Source organism: Sapajus apella, unplaced genomic scaffold (assembly GCF_009761245.1).
Source record: "Sapajus apella isolate SASKATOON/1434 unplaced genomic scaffold, GSC_monkey_1.0 scaffold82, whole genome shotgun sequence".
In the NCBI taxonomy this organism is placed as follows: Eukaryota; Metazoa; Chordata; class Mammalia; order Primates; family Cebidae; genus Sapajus; species Sapajus apella.
Genome location: NW_022437022.1, coordinates 8,325,685 through 8,341,573, shown reverse-complemented (window position 1 = coordinate 8,341,573; position 15,889 = coordinate 8,325,685). Strand labels below are relative to the sequence as shown.

The following is a 15,889-nucleotide window of genomic DNA, read 5'->3' as shown; positions in this document are numbered from 1 at the left end:
CTCTTGTTACCCAGGCTGGAGTGCAATGGCGCAATCTCGGCTCACCGCAACCTCCGCCTCCTGGGTTCAGGCAATTCTCCTGCCTCAGCCTCCTGAGTAGCTGGGATTACAGGCACGCGCCACCATGCCCAGCTAATTTTTTGTATTTTTAGTAGAGACGGGGTTTCACCATGTTGACCAGGATGGTCTCGATCTCTTGACCTCGTGATCCACCCGCCTCGGCCTCCCAAAGTGCTGGGATTACAGGCTTGAGCCACCGCACCCAGCTTAAACAATTTTTTATAAACAGAGTCTCACTGTCTCCCAGGCCAGAGTGCAGTGGCATGATCATAGCTCACTGTAGCCTCGACCTCCTGGGCTCAAATGATCCTTCTGCCTCTGCCTCCCAAGTAGCTAGGACTACAGGTGTGCACCACCACGCCTGGCTAATTTTGAAAACTTTTTTTGTAGAGGCAGGGTCTTGCTGTATTGCACAGGCTGGTCTTGAATTCCTTGCCTCAAGCAATCTTCCTTACTCAGCCTCCCAAAGTGTGGAATTATAGGCATGAGCCACTGCGCCTGGCTCTTCATCTGTTTTAAAGTGAACTATTTTGTACATGTTTATACAAACATAAAACATTTCATCCTACTAGGTGCGTTTTCTTTAAGACAGATCCCCCATCTGTTTTAGAGGGAGCTACAGAACGAACAAACAAAGGGTGGAGAAGGAGGCCGGAGAACCTCTGACTGTCCCAGGAACCTGCCTCCTCAGTGGCCGGGTAGCCAGTCCTCAGCCCAAGGCCCCATCATCCAGAAACCCAGTGCTTGCACTGCCTGTTTTCCCTGTCCAGGACCAGTGTCGTTGGTTTTTGCTGCTCCTACGTTTTTAGAAGACTCCAAGTCACTGTTACATACAAAATTAGTAATATAGTGAGGAAGCTTTCAATTACAATTAAACAGAGTCCTCCTCTCAGCCAGGCCTCTGCTCAGACCACCTCCAGGGCAGCCTCCCTGCTGCCTCTCTTCAGAGACCCCCTTGCTCTTCTTTGGCCTTCTGCCCGCAGTGTTTTTACTTCACGGAATTTCATTACCTCACATTATCAAGAGGTTCCTGTCACAGATTCAAATATACAGGTTGAGTACTCCTTATCTGAAATGCTTGGGACCAGAATTGCTTTGGTTTTCAGATTTTTTTTGGATATCAGAATATTTGCATTATATCAGGTGAGCATCCCAAATGTGAAAATTCTAAATACTCCAATGAACATTTCCTTTGAGCGTCTTACTGGCACTCCAGAAGTCAGATTTTGGAGCATTTTGGATTTCAGATTTTCAGATTAAGGAGACTTAACCTGTATTTCTCTCTCTCCCAGCCATGCCAGGATGTGCGTTCCACAAGGGCAGGGCATGTACTTTATTCACTGCCAGTTCCCTTATAACTAGCACGTGTCTGTCCATTTGTATACATTTAGCAAATATTTATTTAATGACTAACAGCTCAGTAGATTAAAAAAAAAATGATTGGCTGGATACATGGCATGTCTTGTGTAGTAGCAGGAGGAGAGGTGTCAGAGTAAGGAGCTGGCACTGGGCCTTGATTGACACACTCTGTGGTGGGAGGTGAGGCAGAGCCAGCCCACCCCTGCTCCTTTCCAGGGCTCAGCCTTAGCACTGAGGGGGAGAAGCCAGAGGAGAAACCTGCCCGCCTCCATGGGCCGCATTCCTCCAGTGCCTGGCCTAGAGCGCGTCCTCTCCAGCTGAGCAAGGGTTCTCCCTGTTCCCCCAGACTCACGCTCCTTGAAATGCAGCTCAGTTTCTTGCACTTTTGCCTCGGATTTAGACATGTAAAGTGTGTGAACCTCCCTATGCAAATTAAGATTTGAATGTCATCTGCTTCACAGTTCTAGCCGTCAGTTTTTAAAATAGTCATTTTATGTGATTTGAGAAAGAGATTAAGACTACAAACTTACAGCCGAGTTTTTCCCTAGCAGACAGCAGCTGTTCAAACAGAAACAGGAGTCTGGGAGCTTTGAAGAGCTGTGCTGTTGTGCTGCGGCTCAGCTCAGTAGGTGGAGGCTCCCAGGATGGAGAAAGACTCAGCATGGGCGAGTCTGTGGGCCAGCAGACAGTGGCTTCACGTTCTGCCTTCACCTGTGAACCTAGAGGACAGAATGATGGAAAGGGACGATGGTGAGGCAGCGAAAGCAGGACTAGCATTAGTCAACACCCCACTCCGTGACTGTGGCCGTGTGCAGTTAGCCTCACTGGGCTTTTGTTCTTAACCAAAACTACAGAACATTTGTATAGAGAGCTTTATAGGCTGAAATACCAGTAAACAGCTGAGGAAAAATTAACACCAGCAGAATTGTAACTTTTAAAAAGTAAGATGACCTGTTAGGGACTTTCTGTGGACTTACAGGGGTCCTGAGAAATCATGCCCCGCTGCCTGACCTTTGACCAAACAGTAATCACAGTTGCTCATTTTCCCCGGGTCAGTGATGAGCCAAACTCTTCAGACAAGAGGGAGGGGCAGTTCTCATTATCTGTCACTCCTTCCCTGTTTTTTTAGCACCGTCTTAAAAATTATTATGGCAAAGGTACCAGCATTTATTTTGCTGCTGTATCATCTTACATGGACTACATGCTACACAAGCTAAATTAAATCAGTGTGTCTCCCCCTTCCCCAGAGTAAGCTTTCACTGACATGGGCAAGTAAATAAGCGCTGCAGCCTAATTGATTTAATATAAAATCCTGTGTTGGTATTCTTGACCCACTCTTAGAAGAGGGGATTTCCTGGTCACATTGCCCCAGATACTTATTCCTTTGAGACCCTGCAGGCATCACTTCTCCAGGCCGAATAATTTCAGCCCTTTTGCTCCCAGGTTCTAGTGTTCCATCCTTTAATCTTTCAAGTCTTCTCACTCCTTCTTGGACGAGAATGAACTCATCTGAACGAATGTGCTACCTGGTTTGAAAGCACACTGCCCTCCCTCACCTTCCTGATATGCCAGCAACTGTGTTCCATGTTCATCTAACAATGCTACCTGGCTATTTACTTGCAGGCTCATTTCCACTGTCGTGAATCCCACAGATCATTTATTTATGTGCTGTGTGAACAGCCTGTTTCTCTTCTTGTCTATTTGCCTTTTCTGTAGACATGTTTGGTTTGTTTCTGAGTAAAGTAGCCTTGACCAAATGGACTACAGGGCCATTTGAGCTCATTATTTTATATGTGATTGACAGATGGTTAAATTTTTCAGTGGGGTATTATGCATTCTTTAGGCTGTGTTATCAGTGTGCTGACACTTCAGAGAGTAAGTAAGATAAGGACCAGTGGTGGAGTTGGGGATGGATGAGAATCACAGCTCTTCTACCATTTATTACTGTAACGAGATACCTAACCTATCTTAGCCTCTGTTACCTCATATGTTAGATGAGAATAATGATATCCATGTGGGAGAGTAGAGCAGATACTCTACTTCACTGTATCTAGCAGATACAGTGAATTCAGGTATGTGAGCATTTGATGTGCTTGCTGTTGGAATATAGTTTTTCAGACAAGTTTTTTTTTGTCATGATTGGTGGTAATTATACATATAAAGGTAACAGCTTATTTTCATCTAGTTGAAGGTCTGTATGAGTGGTTTAAGTTTTTGGTACAAAGACACATGAGACACATATTTATGTTAATTTTATATAGCATGTGTCATCAACTGCTATATAGAGATAGACACTATGAAAAGCAGAACTAGGAGTGAGGGGTAGGGGGCAAAGGATAAATCCAGAATGTTTGCTTTTCAGATAGTTGGACTAAAGAGGAATGGGAAATTAGAGGGAAGAAGTGTCTGATGTTTCGGCGGCCAGTCAGGTTGTGCTGATTGAAAACTGGAAACAACCTTGTTAAAAAGTGGGCAAAGGACACGAACAAATACTTTTCAAAAGAAGACATACTTGGCGGCCAATGTTGAAAAATGCTTAACATCACGAACCATTAGAGAAATGCAAATCAAAACCACGAGATACTTTCTCACGCCCGTCAGAATGGCCATTATTAAAAAATCAAAAAATAATAGATATAGGCATGGTTGCAGAGAAAAGGAAACACTTATACACTGCTAGTGTGAGTGTAAATTATTTTGGCCATTGTAGAAAACAGTGTGGCAATTCCTCAAAGAATTTAGAACTACTGTTTGACCCAACAATCCTATTACTGGGTATATACCCAAAGGACTATTTGTTCTACCACAAAGACACATACACGCATATGTTCACTGCAGCACTGTTCACAATAGCAAAGACATGGAATCAACCTAAATGCCCATCAGCAGTAGACTGGATAAAGAAAATGTGATACATAGATACCATGGAATACTATGCAGCCATAAAAAAGAACAAGATCATGTCCTTTAGAGGGACATGGATAGAGCTGGAGGCCACTATCTTTAGCACACTAACGCAGGAACAAAAAACCAAATACCGTATGTTCTCACTTGTAAGTGGGCGCTAAATAACAAGAGTACATGGATACTGGGAGGGGGAACAACTTGAGGGTGAAAGGTGGGAGGAGGGAGAAGATCAGAAAAAATACCTATTGGGTACTGTGCTTATTACCCAGGTGACGAAATTATCTGTACACCAAATCCCTGTGACACACAGTTTACCTGTATAACAAACCTGCATGTATACTCCTAAATCTAAAAGTTAAAAACAAAAATAAAACCATTTTTTTGTGACTTGAACTCTAAGTTACGAATATTGTCTTAGGGGGCTCAGGGGTAAAGGGACAGGAGCGTATCTTTAAGATTAAGGAAGATTTGGGTCCTAATAGAGCCTCTGTCCTAAGCTGCATTTTTAGGGGTTGATGGTAGCAGAGAAATTGTTCTGTGTATTTTTTGTGTGTTGGTTTGCCCTGTCTTCAGCAGTGATTATGTCTTTCTGTAAGTTAATAGGCCCCCTCTCTGGGGCCTACCCCTGTGTGGAATCATCCCATAAGGAGACACATCCTGGAAGTGTCCCAGAAGCCCCTAGACTTGAGTTTTCCAGACCATGGCCAACAAACGGCCTTCCACTGGGGGCTGTGGCCATCATCCACCCTGCAGCTGCCTGGCCTCATGTGACAAAAAGAGAAGATGAATGATCTTCAGCCTTGAATTTTGCTTTGAAGTTGAAACCAGGATTAGCTGAACCTGAAACTTGTGTCTTCATGTTTTCATATGTTCCTTTTATCTTGATGTTTGTCACTAAAGTGTCATGAAAATTCTGTTCCTATCTGTATTTATGTAAAAGATCTGGTAGGCCAGGTGCACTGGCTCATGCCTGCAATCATAGCACTTTGGGAGGCCAAGGCGGGTGAATCACAAGGTCAGGAGTTCAAGATCAGCCTGGCCAACATAGTGAAACCGCGTCTCTATTAAAAATAGAAAAATTAGCCAGGCGTGGTGGTGCGTGCCTGTAACCTCGGCTACCTGGGAGACTGAGGCAGGAGAATTGCTTGAACCCAGAAGGCAGAGGTTGCGGTGAGCCGAGATTGCACCACTGTACTCCAGCCTGGGTGACAGAGCGAGTCTCCATTTCAAAGAAAAAAAAAAGATCTGGTGTTTCCACTTGTGATATTTGAAACCCCTCAAGACCTCATTAAATTGGTGTTCTATGTGTCTGGATCAGAATGAACAAATCTCTCGCTGCTTCTCCATCATGACCCTTCACCTATCTTTCTTCCTTGGCTAGATGACACCCCTGAGCTTTGGATTTTTTTTTAATTATTATTATTACAAGAATTTTCTAAATTGCATATCTGCATTTTGGCCTGCTTTTCAGAGATAGTGATGGCCATGACCCTAGCGAGGCTGCCGTAGGAACTGTGTTCTCCTCAGTCACCTTTCCAGAGAGCTTCTTTCCCTGCCCTGTCAGTGCCAAGGGTGGCTGAAAATGCAGTGACTGTGGGTTATAACCTGTGATGGCCCCAGAAGGGCTGTGACTCCATCACCTCCTGTAATCCTCACAGAGCCCCCATTTGACTCATAAGAAAAGAGGGGGGGTGTTTAGGAGTTAGGGAATAGTCCCCAAGTCACACAGCTGGTAAGCCCAAGTCCAGTGTTGATTTGACTCTGGACAGAAGGGAAGGGCCATCTGGTCTACCTCATCACCACCTCCCCAAGCCATGGGAACCAGCCCTGAGTAATTTGGGAATCCAGATAACCAGCACTTCAGTAAGGAATATGGGTTACTGCACCACAAGGTAATGCCTCTGCTAGTAGAAACCTTACTACCCAAGGGCTCAGTCAGGTTTCATGACCCCAAATGAAATGAGATATAATACAGGTGAGTGAACTTTATAAAATTATTCCAGTGCTTTAATGCTCTGGCCTGGGGACCTAATTACTTTTATTTTGTTTTATTATTGAGATGAGAATCTCGCAATATTGCCCAGGCTGGTCTTGAACGCCTGGCCTCATGCAGTCCTCCCACCTTGGCCTTCCAAAACGCCGAGATGACAGGCTCATGCCACCATGCCCAGCCCTCTAACCAATTTTTAATAAACATACTGAATTTTCATAATATAGTGTCTAACATTCTCTACTGTGCTTTTAAAACCAGTATGCTCAAAACAGCTTAGTTTATTTTGCTCAAGACAAGTGTGCATTATTCCTTCTTGCTTCCCACAAGAGTAAAAGTTTACGCATTGTCTTCCCCTCACTACCTGCCAGCGCCCCATCATCTCCATCTGCTGGGGTCATCGGGACTCGAGGCTGTTGATGGCATCGGGACCAGCCCTGTACGTGGTACGTGTGGAGCACCGGGTGTCCAGCCTGCAGCTGCTATGCCAGCAGGCCATCGCCAGCACCTTGCGTGAGGACAAGGATGTCAGCAAGCTGACCCTGCCCCCCCGCCTCTGCTCCTACCTCTCCACTGCCTTCATCCCCACCATCAAGGTAAAGCCCTCCACACCTTCCTCTTCTCCCTCCCTCCCCTGTGCCGGCTCCTCACAGAACCAGGGCAGAGACAGGCGAGGGTACCAGAGCAAGCACACAGGGGGTCACGTGCAGCTGTGCAGGGTCCTGTCATGTGCTGCCAGGTCTGCAGTCTGTCCAAACATCATGGTCCATGTCCACGAGAGATTCATTCTGTGTGGTGGCTCTTGTCTTTCTCATAGCAAAGCTGGTATTCCTGGCATGATTTCTGTGTCCCTCTGAAAATCAAAGGGGTGACCATTTCTTCAGCATTTCCTATATACTAAGCATTGCACCTGTTAATTTTTTAAAATCTGTCTTGTTCAGTCCTGACTTCCTGACAGATGCTGCCATTATTCCCACTTAAGAAAGCAGGAAACAAGTTAGGAGAAGTTAAGTAACTTGCTCCCTAGCTAGTGGAGGGAAAAGTCAGGATCAGACACAGCTCACTTCTAGGACCTGCTCTCAGCACTGTGCTGAGGAGAGCCACCCCACCCAGCACTCAAAGTCAGCCACCTTTTATACCAGTGGGAACTCTAGAAGGTAGCGTGTAGAATGTACCTGTTCAAGTGTGGGTCCCCCTAACCTTGGGTTTTCCCAAGGGATTCTCTTTTGTATTCTGTCTGTCTCTGCTTCTGAGTAGCAGACCCATTTGTTGGTTACTTTTCTCCTGAAACAAAGTTTTCCTAAATCAAAGTTTTAGAATCTGTTGGGGTTTTTTAGAAATATTTATTTATTTGTTTATTTATTTTGCTCATGACATAGCACTCAGGAGGTCCTGAGAACATGTGCCCCTTTAAAGTCTAATTTTCTTTTTTCTTTCTTTCTTTCTTTTTTTTTTTTTTTTGACACAGAGTCTCACTCTGTAGCCCAAGCTGGAGTGCAGTGGTGCAGTCGTGGCTCACTGCAACCTCTACCTCTGGGGCTCAAGCGATTCTCGTGCCTCAGCCTCCCGAGTTGCTGAGGCTATAGGCGCGCCACCACACCCTGCTAATTTTTTGTATTTTAGTAGAGACGGGGTTTCACCATGTTGCCCATGGTGGTCTCGAACTCCTGAGCCCAGGAGATCTGCCCACCTTGGCTTCCTAAAGTGCTGGGATTACAAGTGTGAGCCACCACACCTGGCTGGTTTTTTTTTTTTTTCCAAGTTGCCTTATACAATTGGTTCTACACAAGCGGATCTCAGCCCTGGTGTATTACACAGCATCGGAAAACATGCCCAGGGCTCCCCTATGGATCCTGATTTCATTGTCTGAGGTGGGATCCTGGCTTAGATATGTTTTGAAAGCTCCCAGGAGATTCTCACATGCACCTACCATTGTAAATCACTGTTCTGCAGCACATAGGTAGCCTGTCCCCAGGGCCCCAGCCTGTGCTTTCTCTGGAGCAGTGGCGTTTTTAGCTGACCTGCCTCGTGCTGCTCTCTCCCTCTCTGCCTCTCTGGAGTCCCATCTCTTCCTTTTCTTCCCGTATCCTCCAGCCCCCAATTCCAGATCCTAACAACATGAGAGACTTCGTCAGCTACCCCTCAGCCGGCAACGAGCGTCTCCACTGCACCATGAAGCGCACAGAGGACGACCCGGAGGTGGGTGGCCCATGCTACACACTCTACCTGGAGTACCTGGGCGGGCTCGTGCCCATCCTCAAAGGGCGGCGTGTCAGCAAGCTGCGGCCGGAGTTCGTCATCATGGACCCGAGGACAGATAGCAAACCAGGTGGGCCCCTTGCCCGAGGGACTGGGACCTTGTTCTTCTGTGGGCATGGGCTGTTAGGCCTTACACACCATGCAAAGAGAATGCCTGCTAATGGAATGTGAGCCTGTGGTGGCTAGTGTGGAACATCCTTGAAGCTACAACATTTCCAAAATCCCATTGAAATGAACAGTTCTCTAAAGGTACTTTTTGACAGGTTTTTAATCATATTCCATGAGCAGTGAATAGCTGGGGATGTGGGTAGAGGAACCATCGGCTCTCAGGCCAGAGGAAGCTGGCACAGGCCTCCTGGGAGTGAGGGTTTCCTCTTCACAGTTACTGAGTATTCATCGAGTGCCTTTATGTAATATTGAGGCAACTTGAAAATAATAACAAGATGCAGTCCCTGCCCTCCCAGAGTGGATGATGAAATTAAAATCCAAACCTTCAGCCTTCTGCCCCTCCCTAATCCAGTGTTAACTGCCTTTAGCTGATAACTAATGACAATCACCCTGTCCTTCTAAAAACCTTTCCCTGCCAGGTGTGGTGGCTCACGCCTGTAATCCTAGCACTTTGGGAGGCCGAGGTGGGTGGATCACCTGAGGTCAGGAGTTCAAGACCAGCCTGGCCATCATGGTGAAACCCCATCTTTAAAAAAAAAAAAAAATCCCTTTCCCTACACTGATTTTCATTGCTCAGTTAATGTATTCAGGATGCTCCCTGCTCACTTCTCTGGGATCCTAGATCATAAGCTTCAGAGGGAAGGGACTGTGCTTTAGTGTGTATGTGTGCCACTTGGTGCTAGCCTAGTGTCCGTGCACCCATCAGTCACTGCCGGCTCAGTCTGCCACCTCCCTGTGAAACTTTGCCCATCACCTACTGCAGAATGAACAGCACACTTAGTCATTGTGCTCCAGGCTCTGCCCCGATGAATTCTGTGGGCCTGGGGGGAGGGAACTGAGTCGTCTTTGTGCCCCCAGTGGAACTGGATTTGTTTGCATTAGTTCATGCTTCCTCTTGCCACTTCCTCACTCCAGTTCACTCCCCTGCCCATTAGTCTAGGCCCTGTCTCTCATTACAGCCTGGAGCTAGTGTGACATGTGGCCTGACCAGTCATCCCAAGTCACAGTGTGGTGGGCTTGCTCACTCTCAGCCGGTACTCAGTGCTGTACACAGTTGCCCCACCTCTGCCTGGCAGCCTTTATTTACTCAGCGTCTGCAGTGACACTCTACTACCCATGCTACCGTGAGAAATTGAAAGCAGTGACACTACTTGTCAATATTAGCTATTAGTCTGTTTTTTCTCTTTTGATTCCTGTGACAAGCTAGTACCAAAAACAAAGAAAGCAACCAGTATAATTGGGGCTGGTAGGGAGGCAGACTGAAAGGAGGGAGAGGACAGATTCAGGGAGGGTGCAGTGGGAAAAACAGGAGAGAGAGAAGCAGATGTTCATAGGAGGAAAACATGGTTTCAGGGGAAAGGAGAAGGGCTACTGATGGTTAGAGATGGCTGGGGTGGGGGCCGTGGGGCAGGCCCTGAGCCCAGGTTTGCAGCAGGTGTTCTCACGATGTCTAAGGTTCTTCCCCGGGTACAATTTTATAAAATCTATATTGAGATTAAATATTGACGATAATGTAGGTGAAGAGCTTGTTTATTTCCCCGTGCGTGCATAAATCCTTCACTGAAGAAGTGGGCAGGGCAGGAGACTGTGCTGTGGAGCACCCAAAGACGAGGCCTGCGTGAAGCCTGACCCGGCCACCCCACATGTCTTCTTCCTTCTTGTTCATGTTTATCAGCTCGTATCAAACACGGACCCACTCGTTGCCTACAGTCCTTCGGGGGAATAAGATGTTCTATTTTTATAATTAAAAGCTATCAAGCAAAGCACATTGACAGATATTTTGTCAGTGCCTACCTTGTGTGGGGTTCTTGAGTCTCCTATTATTAAGCAATACCAGGCCATCTCTGCTTTCAAGGAGTTTCGAAACTCTTTTGGGTGATAAGACAATGTAAGCACTTGAAAAGTTTAATTAAAAAAATCAAGATTTAAATACCTGATGACACAAATAGAAGATAGGTCACAAGGCACGATATGACTAATTGCCACCTGAATGGCATATACAGACTGTTTCAGAGGAGGAAGAGAGTCCTGACATTGAGAAACCAGGAATTGGCTTTTTCTTTTTGTTGAGGGGACAGGCTCTTGCTCTGATGCTCAGGCCACAGTGCAGTGGTGCCATCACAGCTCTCTGCAGTCTCGACCTCCCAGGTTCCAGCGATCCTCCCACCACATCCCCTGGGCAGCTGGGGCTACAGGTGTGCACCACACTCGCTAATTTTTGTATTTTTTGTAGAAATACAGCTTCACCATGTTGCCCGGGCTGATCTCAAACTCCTGGGTTCCAGCAGTCCTCCACTTTGCCCACCCAAAGTGCCAAGATTTACATGCATGAACCACTGTGCCTGTCCAGGAATTTCTTATCATTAAAAGCTGATTAATTCATTCAGGCTGCCATATCATTGTTTCTCAAAATGCGTTCCATGCACCACCAGCTCCATGCAGATCTCCTGGGATGCTTATTTAAATAACAGGTTCCTAGGCTCACCCTTTGATTATGATTCATTAGGGCCAGGTGGGGCCTAGAAACATGCAACTTAATGGGTTTCCCAGGTGATTTTTATACACTGAAGTTTGTGATCCACTGTCAAGTGCCTTAGCAGATATGTTCCTCAAAATTATCAGTGTGTATATTTTTAGTAGATACCTTGAGTCCCAGTATTTTTTTTTTTTTCGGACAGGGTCTTACTCTGTCTCCCAGGCTGGAGTACAGTGGTACAATCATTGCTCATTGTTGCCTTGCACTCCTAGGCTCAAGCAACCCTCCCACTTCAGCTTCCCAAGTAGCTAGGATTTCAAGTGTGCACCACCACATGTGACTAATTTATTTTATTTATTTTTGTGGAGATGGGGGCTCCCTGTGTTGCCCAAACTGGTCTCAGCCTCCTGGATTCAAGATCCTCCAATGCTGGCCTCCCATAGTGCTGGAATTATAGGTGTGAGCCACCATGCCCAGCCACTTCCCTCTACCACTGCCACCTCCCCACCTTTTTTTTTTTTTTAAAGAGACAGACTGGAATGCAGTGGTATGATCATAGCACACCTTGAACTTCTGGATTCAAGTGGTCCTCCCACCTCAACCTCCCCAGACTATAATAGGCACGCACCATCACACTTGGCCAAGTTTGTTTTTTGTAGAGACAGGGCCTCACTATCTTTCACAGGCTGGTCTCAAACTTCTGATCTCAAGAAATCCTCCTGCCTTGGCCCATCAAAGTGCTGGGATTTACAGACATGTGCTATTGCACTTGGCCCACACATTTTCTAAAGGAATATTTAGCCAGAGCTTGCTATGGACTGAATCATGTTCCCCTAAAATTCATATATTAGAGTCCAGACCCGCAATGTGAAGGTAGAACATTTAGGGGAGATCAAGGTTAAAGGAGTTCCTATGTGTGGGTCCTGATCTGATTTAGTTACTGGCCTTATGAGAAGAGAAGTAGAAAGAGATTTCTCACCATGCAGAGCACCAAGAAGAAGACATAGGAAGACACAGCAAGAAGGTGGCTATCTGCAACCAGGGGCAAAGCCTGTACCAGGAAGCGGGTGCCGGCACCCTAACTTTGGGACTGCTCACCCTCCATAATCTAATGGGCCAGTTAGAGAGAGAGAGAGAGAGAGAGAGAGAGAGAGAGAGAGTGTGTGTGTGTGTGTGTGTGTGTGTGTGTATGCGTTCGCACACACATAATACTGATTTGTTTGTTTTTTTTCTGGAGAACCCTGACTAATACAGATTTCGGTACCAAGAAATGGGTATTGTTGTAACAAGTCTCTAAACATGTGGAAGAAGCTTTGGAACCGGGTAACGGATCAAGGCTGGCAGAGTTCTGAGGTGGATGCTAGAAATACAAATGCCAAGGGCAATTCTGGTGTGGTCTGAGTGGGAAATGAAGAACACGTGGAACACTGGAGGAAAGGCGGTCCTTGTTATAAAGCAAAGTATTTGGGTAAACTGTGTTCCAGTGTTTCGTAGAAGGTAGAACTTGCAAGTGATTAAATTGGATATGTAACTGAAGAGATTTCTAAGATGTATTGAAGGAGCAGTTTGGTTCCTCCTGATAGCTTATAGTAAAATGCAAAAGGAGAAAGATGAATGGAAGAAGGAATTATTAAGATAAAAGATGAAGATTTAGATTTAGAAAATGTTTAGGCTATTCATATTGCAAAAAAAAAGTACAGAATACATTTTGAAGAAAATATCAAAGTTGTGGCTGGACTGTCATTCGATAAAGAGCTTATGAAACTATATGAGCAGAGATAGCTGCGGGTTTGAACTGCAGTGGGTGGAAGCAGGATGGGAGGAAGGAAGGCTGTTGGACTTGTTGTATTTGACCAGCTGGGATGATGGAGCTGTTTGGCCACTAACATGCACTGTTCTTCAACAAGAGGAAAAAATAACCATGCAGGTGATTCAGAGATCATCAGGTCCACCTCCTCGGATTCAGCAGGCCAGATGGCCTTTGCACAGAGCCTTGGGGACAGGACCCCTGCCAGAGCTGTGAGGGTGATGCTGACACCCCAGTAGGCCTGGAGGACAGGATATCGAACCAAAGAGGACCTCTACTCAAGCCTCAGAATCCAGTGTAATTTTCTTTGCCAGATTCTGGATTTGCTTGGAAACTGTCACCACTTCCCTACTTCCAGTGTCTCCTCTTTGGAATGGGAATGTCTATCCTATGCCTGTCGCACCATTGTATTTTGGAAGCACATAACTGGTTTCACAGGTTCACAGCTGGAGACCAATTTTGCTTCAGGATGAATTGTACCTCAGGTCTCACCGAAGTCAGATTTAGGTGATATTTAAATGAGACTCTGGACTTTAGAGTTGATATTGGAATAAGTTAAGACTTTGGGGGCTTTTGGAATAGAAGGAATATATTTTGCATGTGAGTCTGAGAGTGGCCAGGGGTAGAATCCTGGGGACTGAATTGTGCCCCCATGGCACTCCCAAAATTCATACTGGGAAGCCCTAACCCCCAGCGTCACTGTATTTAGAGACAGGACTTCTGGAGGGGGAGGTTAAAATTAAAGAAGGTCATAAGGGTGGGGTCCAAATCTGATAGGACTGTTAGCCTTTTAAAAAGACAAGGAAAGAGACATCTTTCTTCATGCACATATACTGAGGAGAAGCCAACTGCAAGCCAAGGAGAAAGCCTTCCCCAGAAACCAGCCATGTGAGGAAACAATTTCTATTATTGTAGCCGCCCAAGTCTATGGGATTTTGTTACAGTAGTCTGAACAGGTTGAGAGTGTATACTTAAAAGCCATTAAAACAGTTTTTAAAAATTTTATTTTAAAAAAATGTCTAATTCAGGAAGCTGGACGTGGCGGCTCACCCCTATAATCCTAGCACTTTAGGAGTCCAAGGCGGGAGACCAGCCTGGGCAACATGGTGAAACCCCGTCTCTACCAAAATACAAAAAATGGCTGGGTGCAGTGGCTCAGGCCTGTAATCCCAACACTTTGGGAGGCCAAGGCTGGCGGATCATTTGAGGTCAGGAGTTCAAAACCAGCCTGGCCGACATGGTGAAACCCTGTCTCTACTAAAAATATAAAAAGTAGCCGGGCATGGTGGTGGATGTCTGTAATCCCAGCTACTCAGGAGGCTGAGGCAGGAGAATTGCTTGAACCCGGGAGGTGGAGATTGCAGTGAGCCGAGTGCCACTGCACTCCAGCCTGGGCAACAGCTAGACTCTGTCTCAAAAAAAAAAAAAAAAAAAAAAAACCACAGAGTAGCTGCAACACTAGAAAAATGGCAGAGCAAGAGCAAAGAAAAATCCCTTTGGTTCCAGAAAATCTCCTGAAAAAGAGAAAGGCTTATCAGGTGCTCAAAGCCACCCAGGCAATGCAGACACTTTTGGCAAAGAAGGAGCAGAGGAAAGGAAAAGGGCCCAAGTTTAAGTGACTGGAATCATTCCCACATGATCCCCAGTGTACACATGACAAGGTGTGGGTCAGACAACTAGAAGGGAATACCTCACGCCTTGGAATTGCCAGATAAACATTCCTTGGCCTTTGTTTTATGCATCGAAAGGATTGATGGCGTGAGTTTACTGGTGCAGAGAACCATTGCAAGACTTCGCCTAAAGAAAATTTTTCATGGTGTCTTTGTAAAAGTCACCCCCCAGAACCTAAAAATGCTGCATATAGTGGAACCTTATGTGACCTGGGGATTTCCAAATTTAAAGTCTGTCCAGTAACTCATTTTGAAATGTGAACAAGCCAAGCCCAAGAATAAGGCCATCTCTCTAACAGACAACACAGTGATTGAGGAGCACCTGGGGAGGTTTGGTGTCATTTGCTTGGAAGACCTCATTCATGAAATTGCCTTCCTGGGGAAGCATTTCCAGGAGATCTCATGGTTCTTATGCCCTTTCCATCTCTCAGTGCCTGTCATGCTACCAAAAATAGAATAGTCTTCCTCAAGGAGATGGGCACACCTGGCTATCAGAGTGAACGCATCAATCAGCTCACTGGCTGGCTGAACTAGACCCAGGTGCCCAACTGCAACAAATTTTTATCAGTTAAGTGGAAGCATGTGTTTTTGGTTTTTTGGGAATTTTTATCAAGTATCTTCAGAGAAGATTATTTCCTGCTTTATCTTCAAAAAACTGGAAAGGAAGGCTCAAAGAAAAGACAATGGCTGGCTGGGTGAGGTGGCTCACACCTATAATCCCAGCACTTTGAGAGGCTGAGGCAGGTAGATCAGCTGAAGTCGGGAGTTTGAGACCAGCCTGACCAACATGGTAAAACCCCGTCTCTACTGAAAATACAAATATTAGCCAGACATGGTGGTGCATGCCTGTAATCCCAGCTACTCAGGGGGGCTGAGACAGAAGAATCGCTTGAACCTGGGAGGCGGAGGTTGCGGTGAGCCAAAAACGCACCATTGCACTCCAACCTGGGCAACAAAAGCAAAACTCTGTCTCAAAAGAAAAAAGCAAAGAAAACACAGTAGCTGATGTTCATGGCAAGCACCCTTCATCACAGTCCACTTCTAAGGGAAAATCCCCGCATTTTCTATATTGGCTGCCGCCTCGTCTGAAATCAACACATTCCGTGAAAGAAGGAGTCCTGCTTTGTGACATCTTCTGTCCTCAGGCTTCATGTTGGTAAATGAGTAACTCTAGCATTTGTACAGTGTTCCCT

General features: G+C 45.9%; 1 protein-coding gene and 1 pseudogene across 1 annotated transcript in view; both read left to right on the top strand.

Moving 5' to 3' along the window:
- Positions 1-15,889, top strand: part of TULP4 (TUB like protein 4) — a 277,124-nt gene that overhangs the window by 241,320 nt on the left and 19,915 nt on the right. Inside the window, 2 exon segments of the mRNA XM_032253194.1 lie at positions 6,688-6,912; positions 8,411-8,645. Coding sequence (XP_032109085.1) covers positions 6,688-6,912; positions 8,411-8,645 — 460 coding nt within the window.
- Positions 14,432-15,423, top strand: LOC116533441 (annotated as a pseudogene).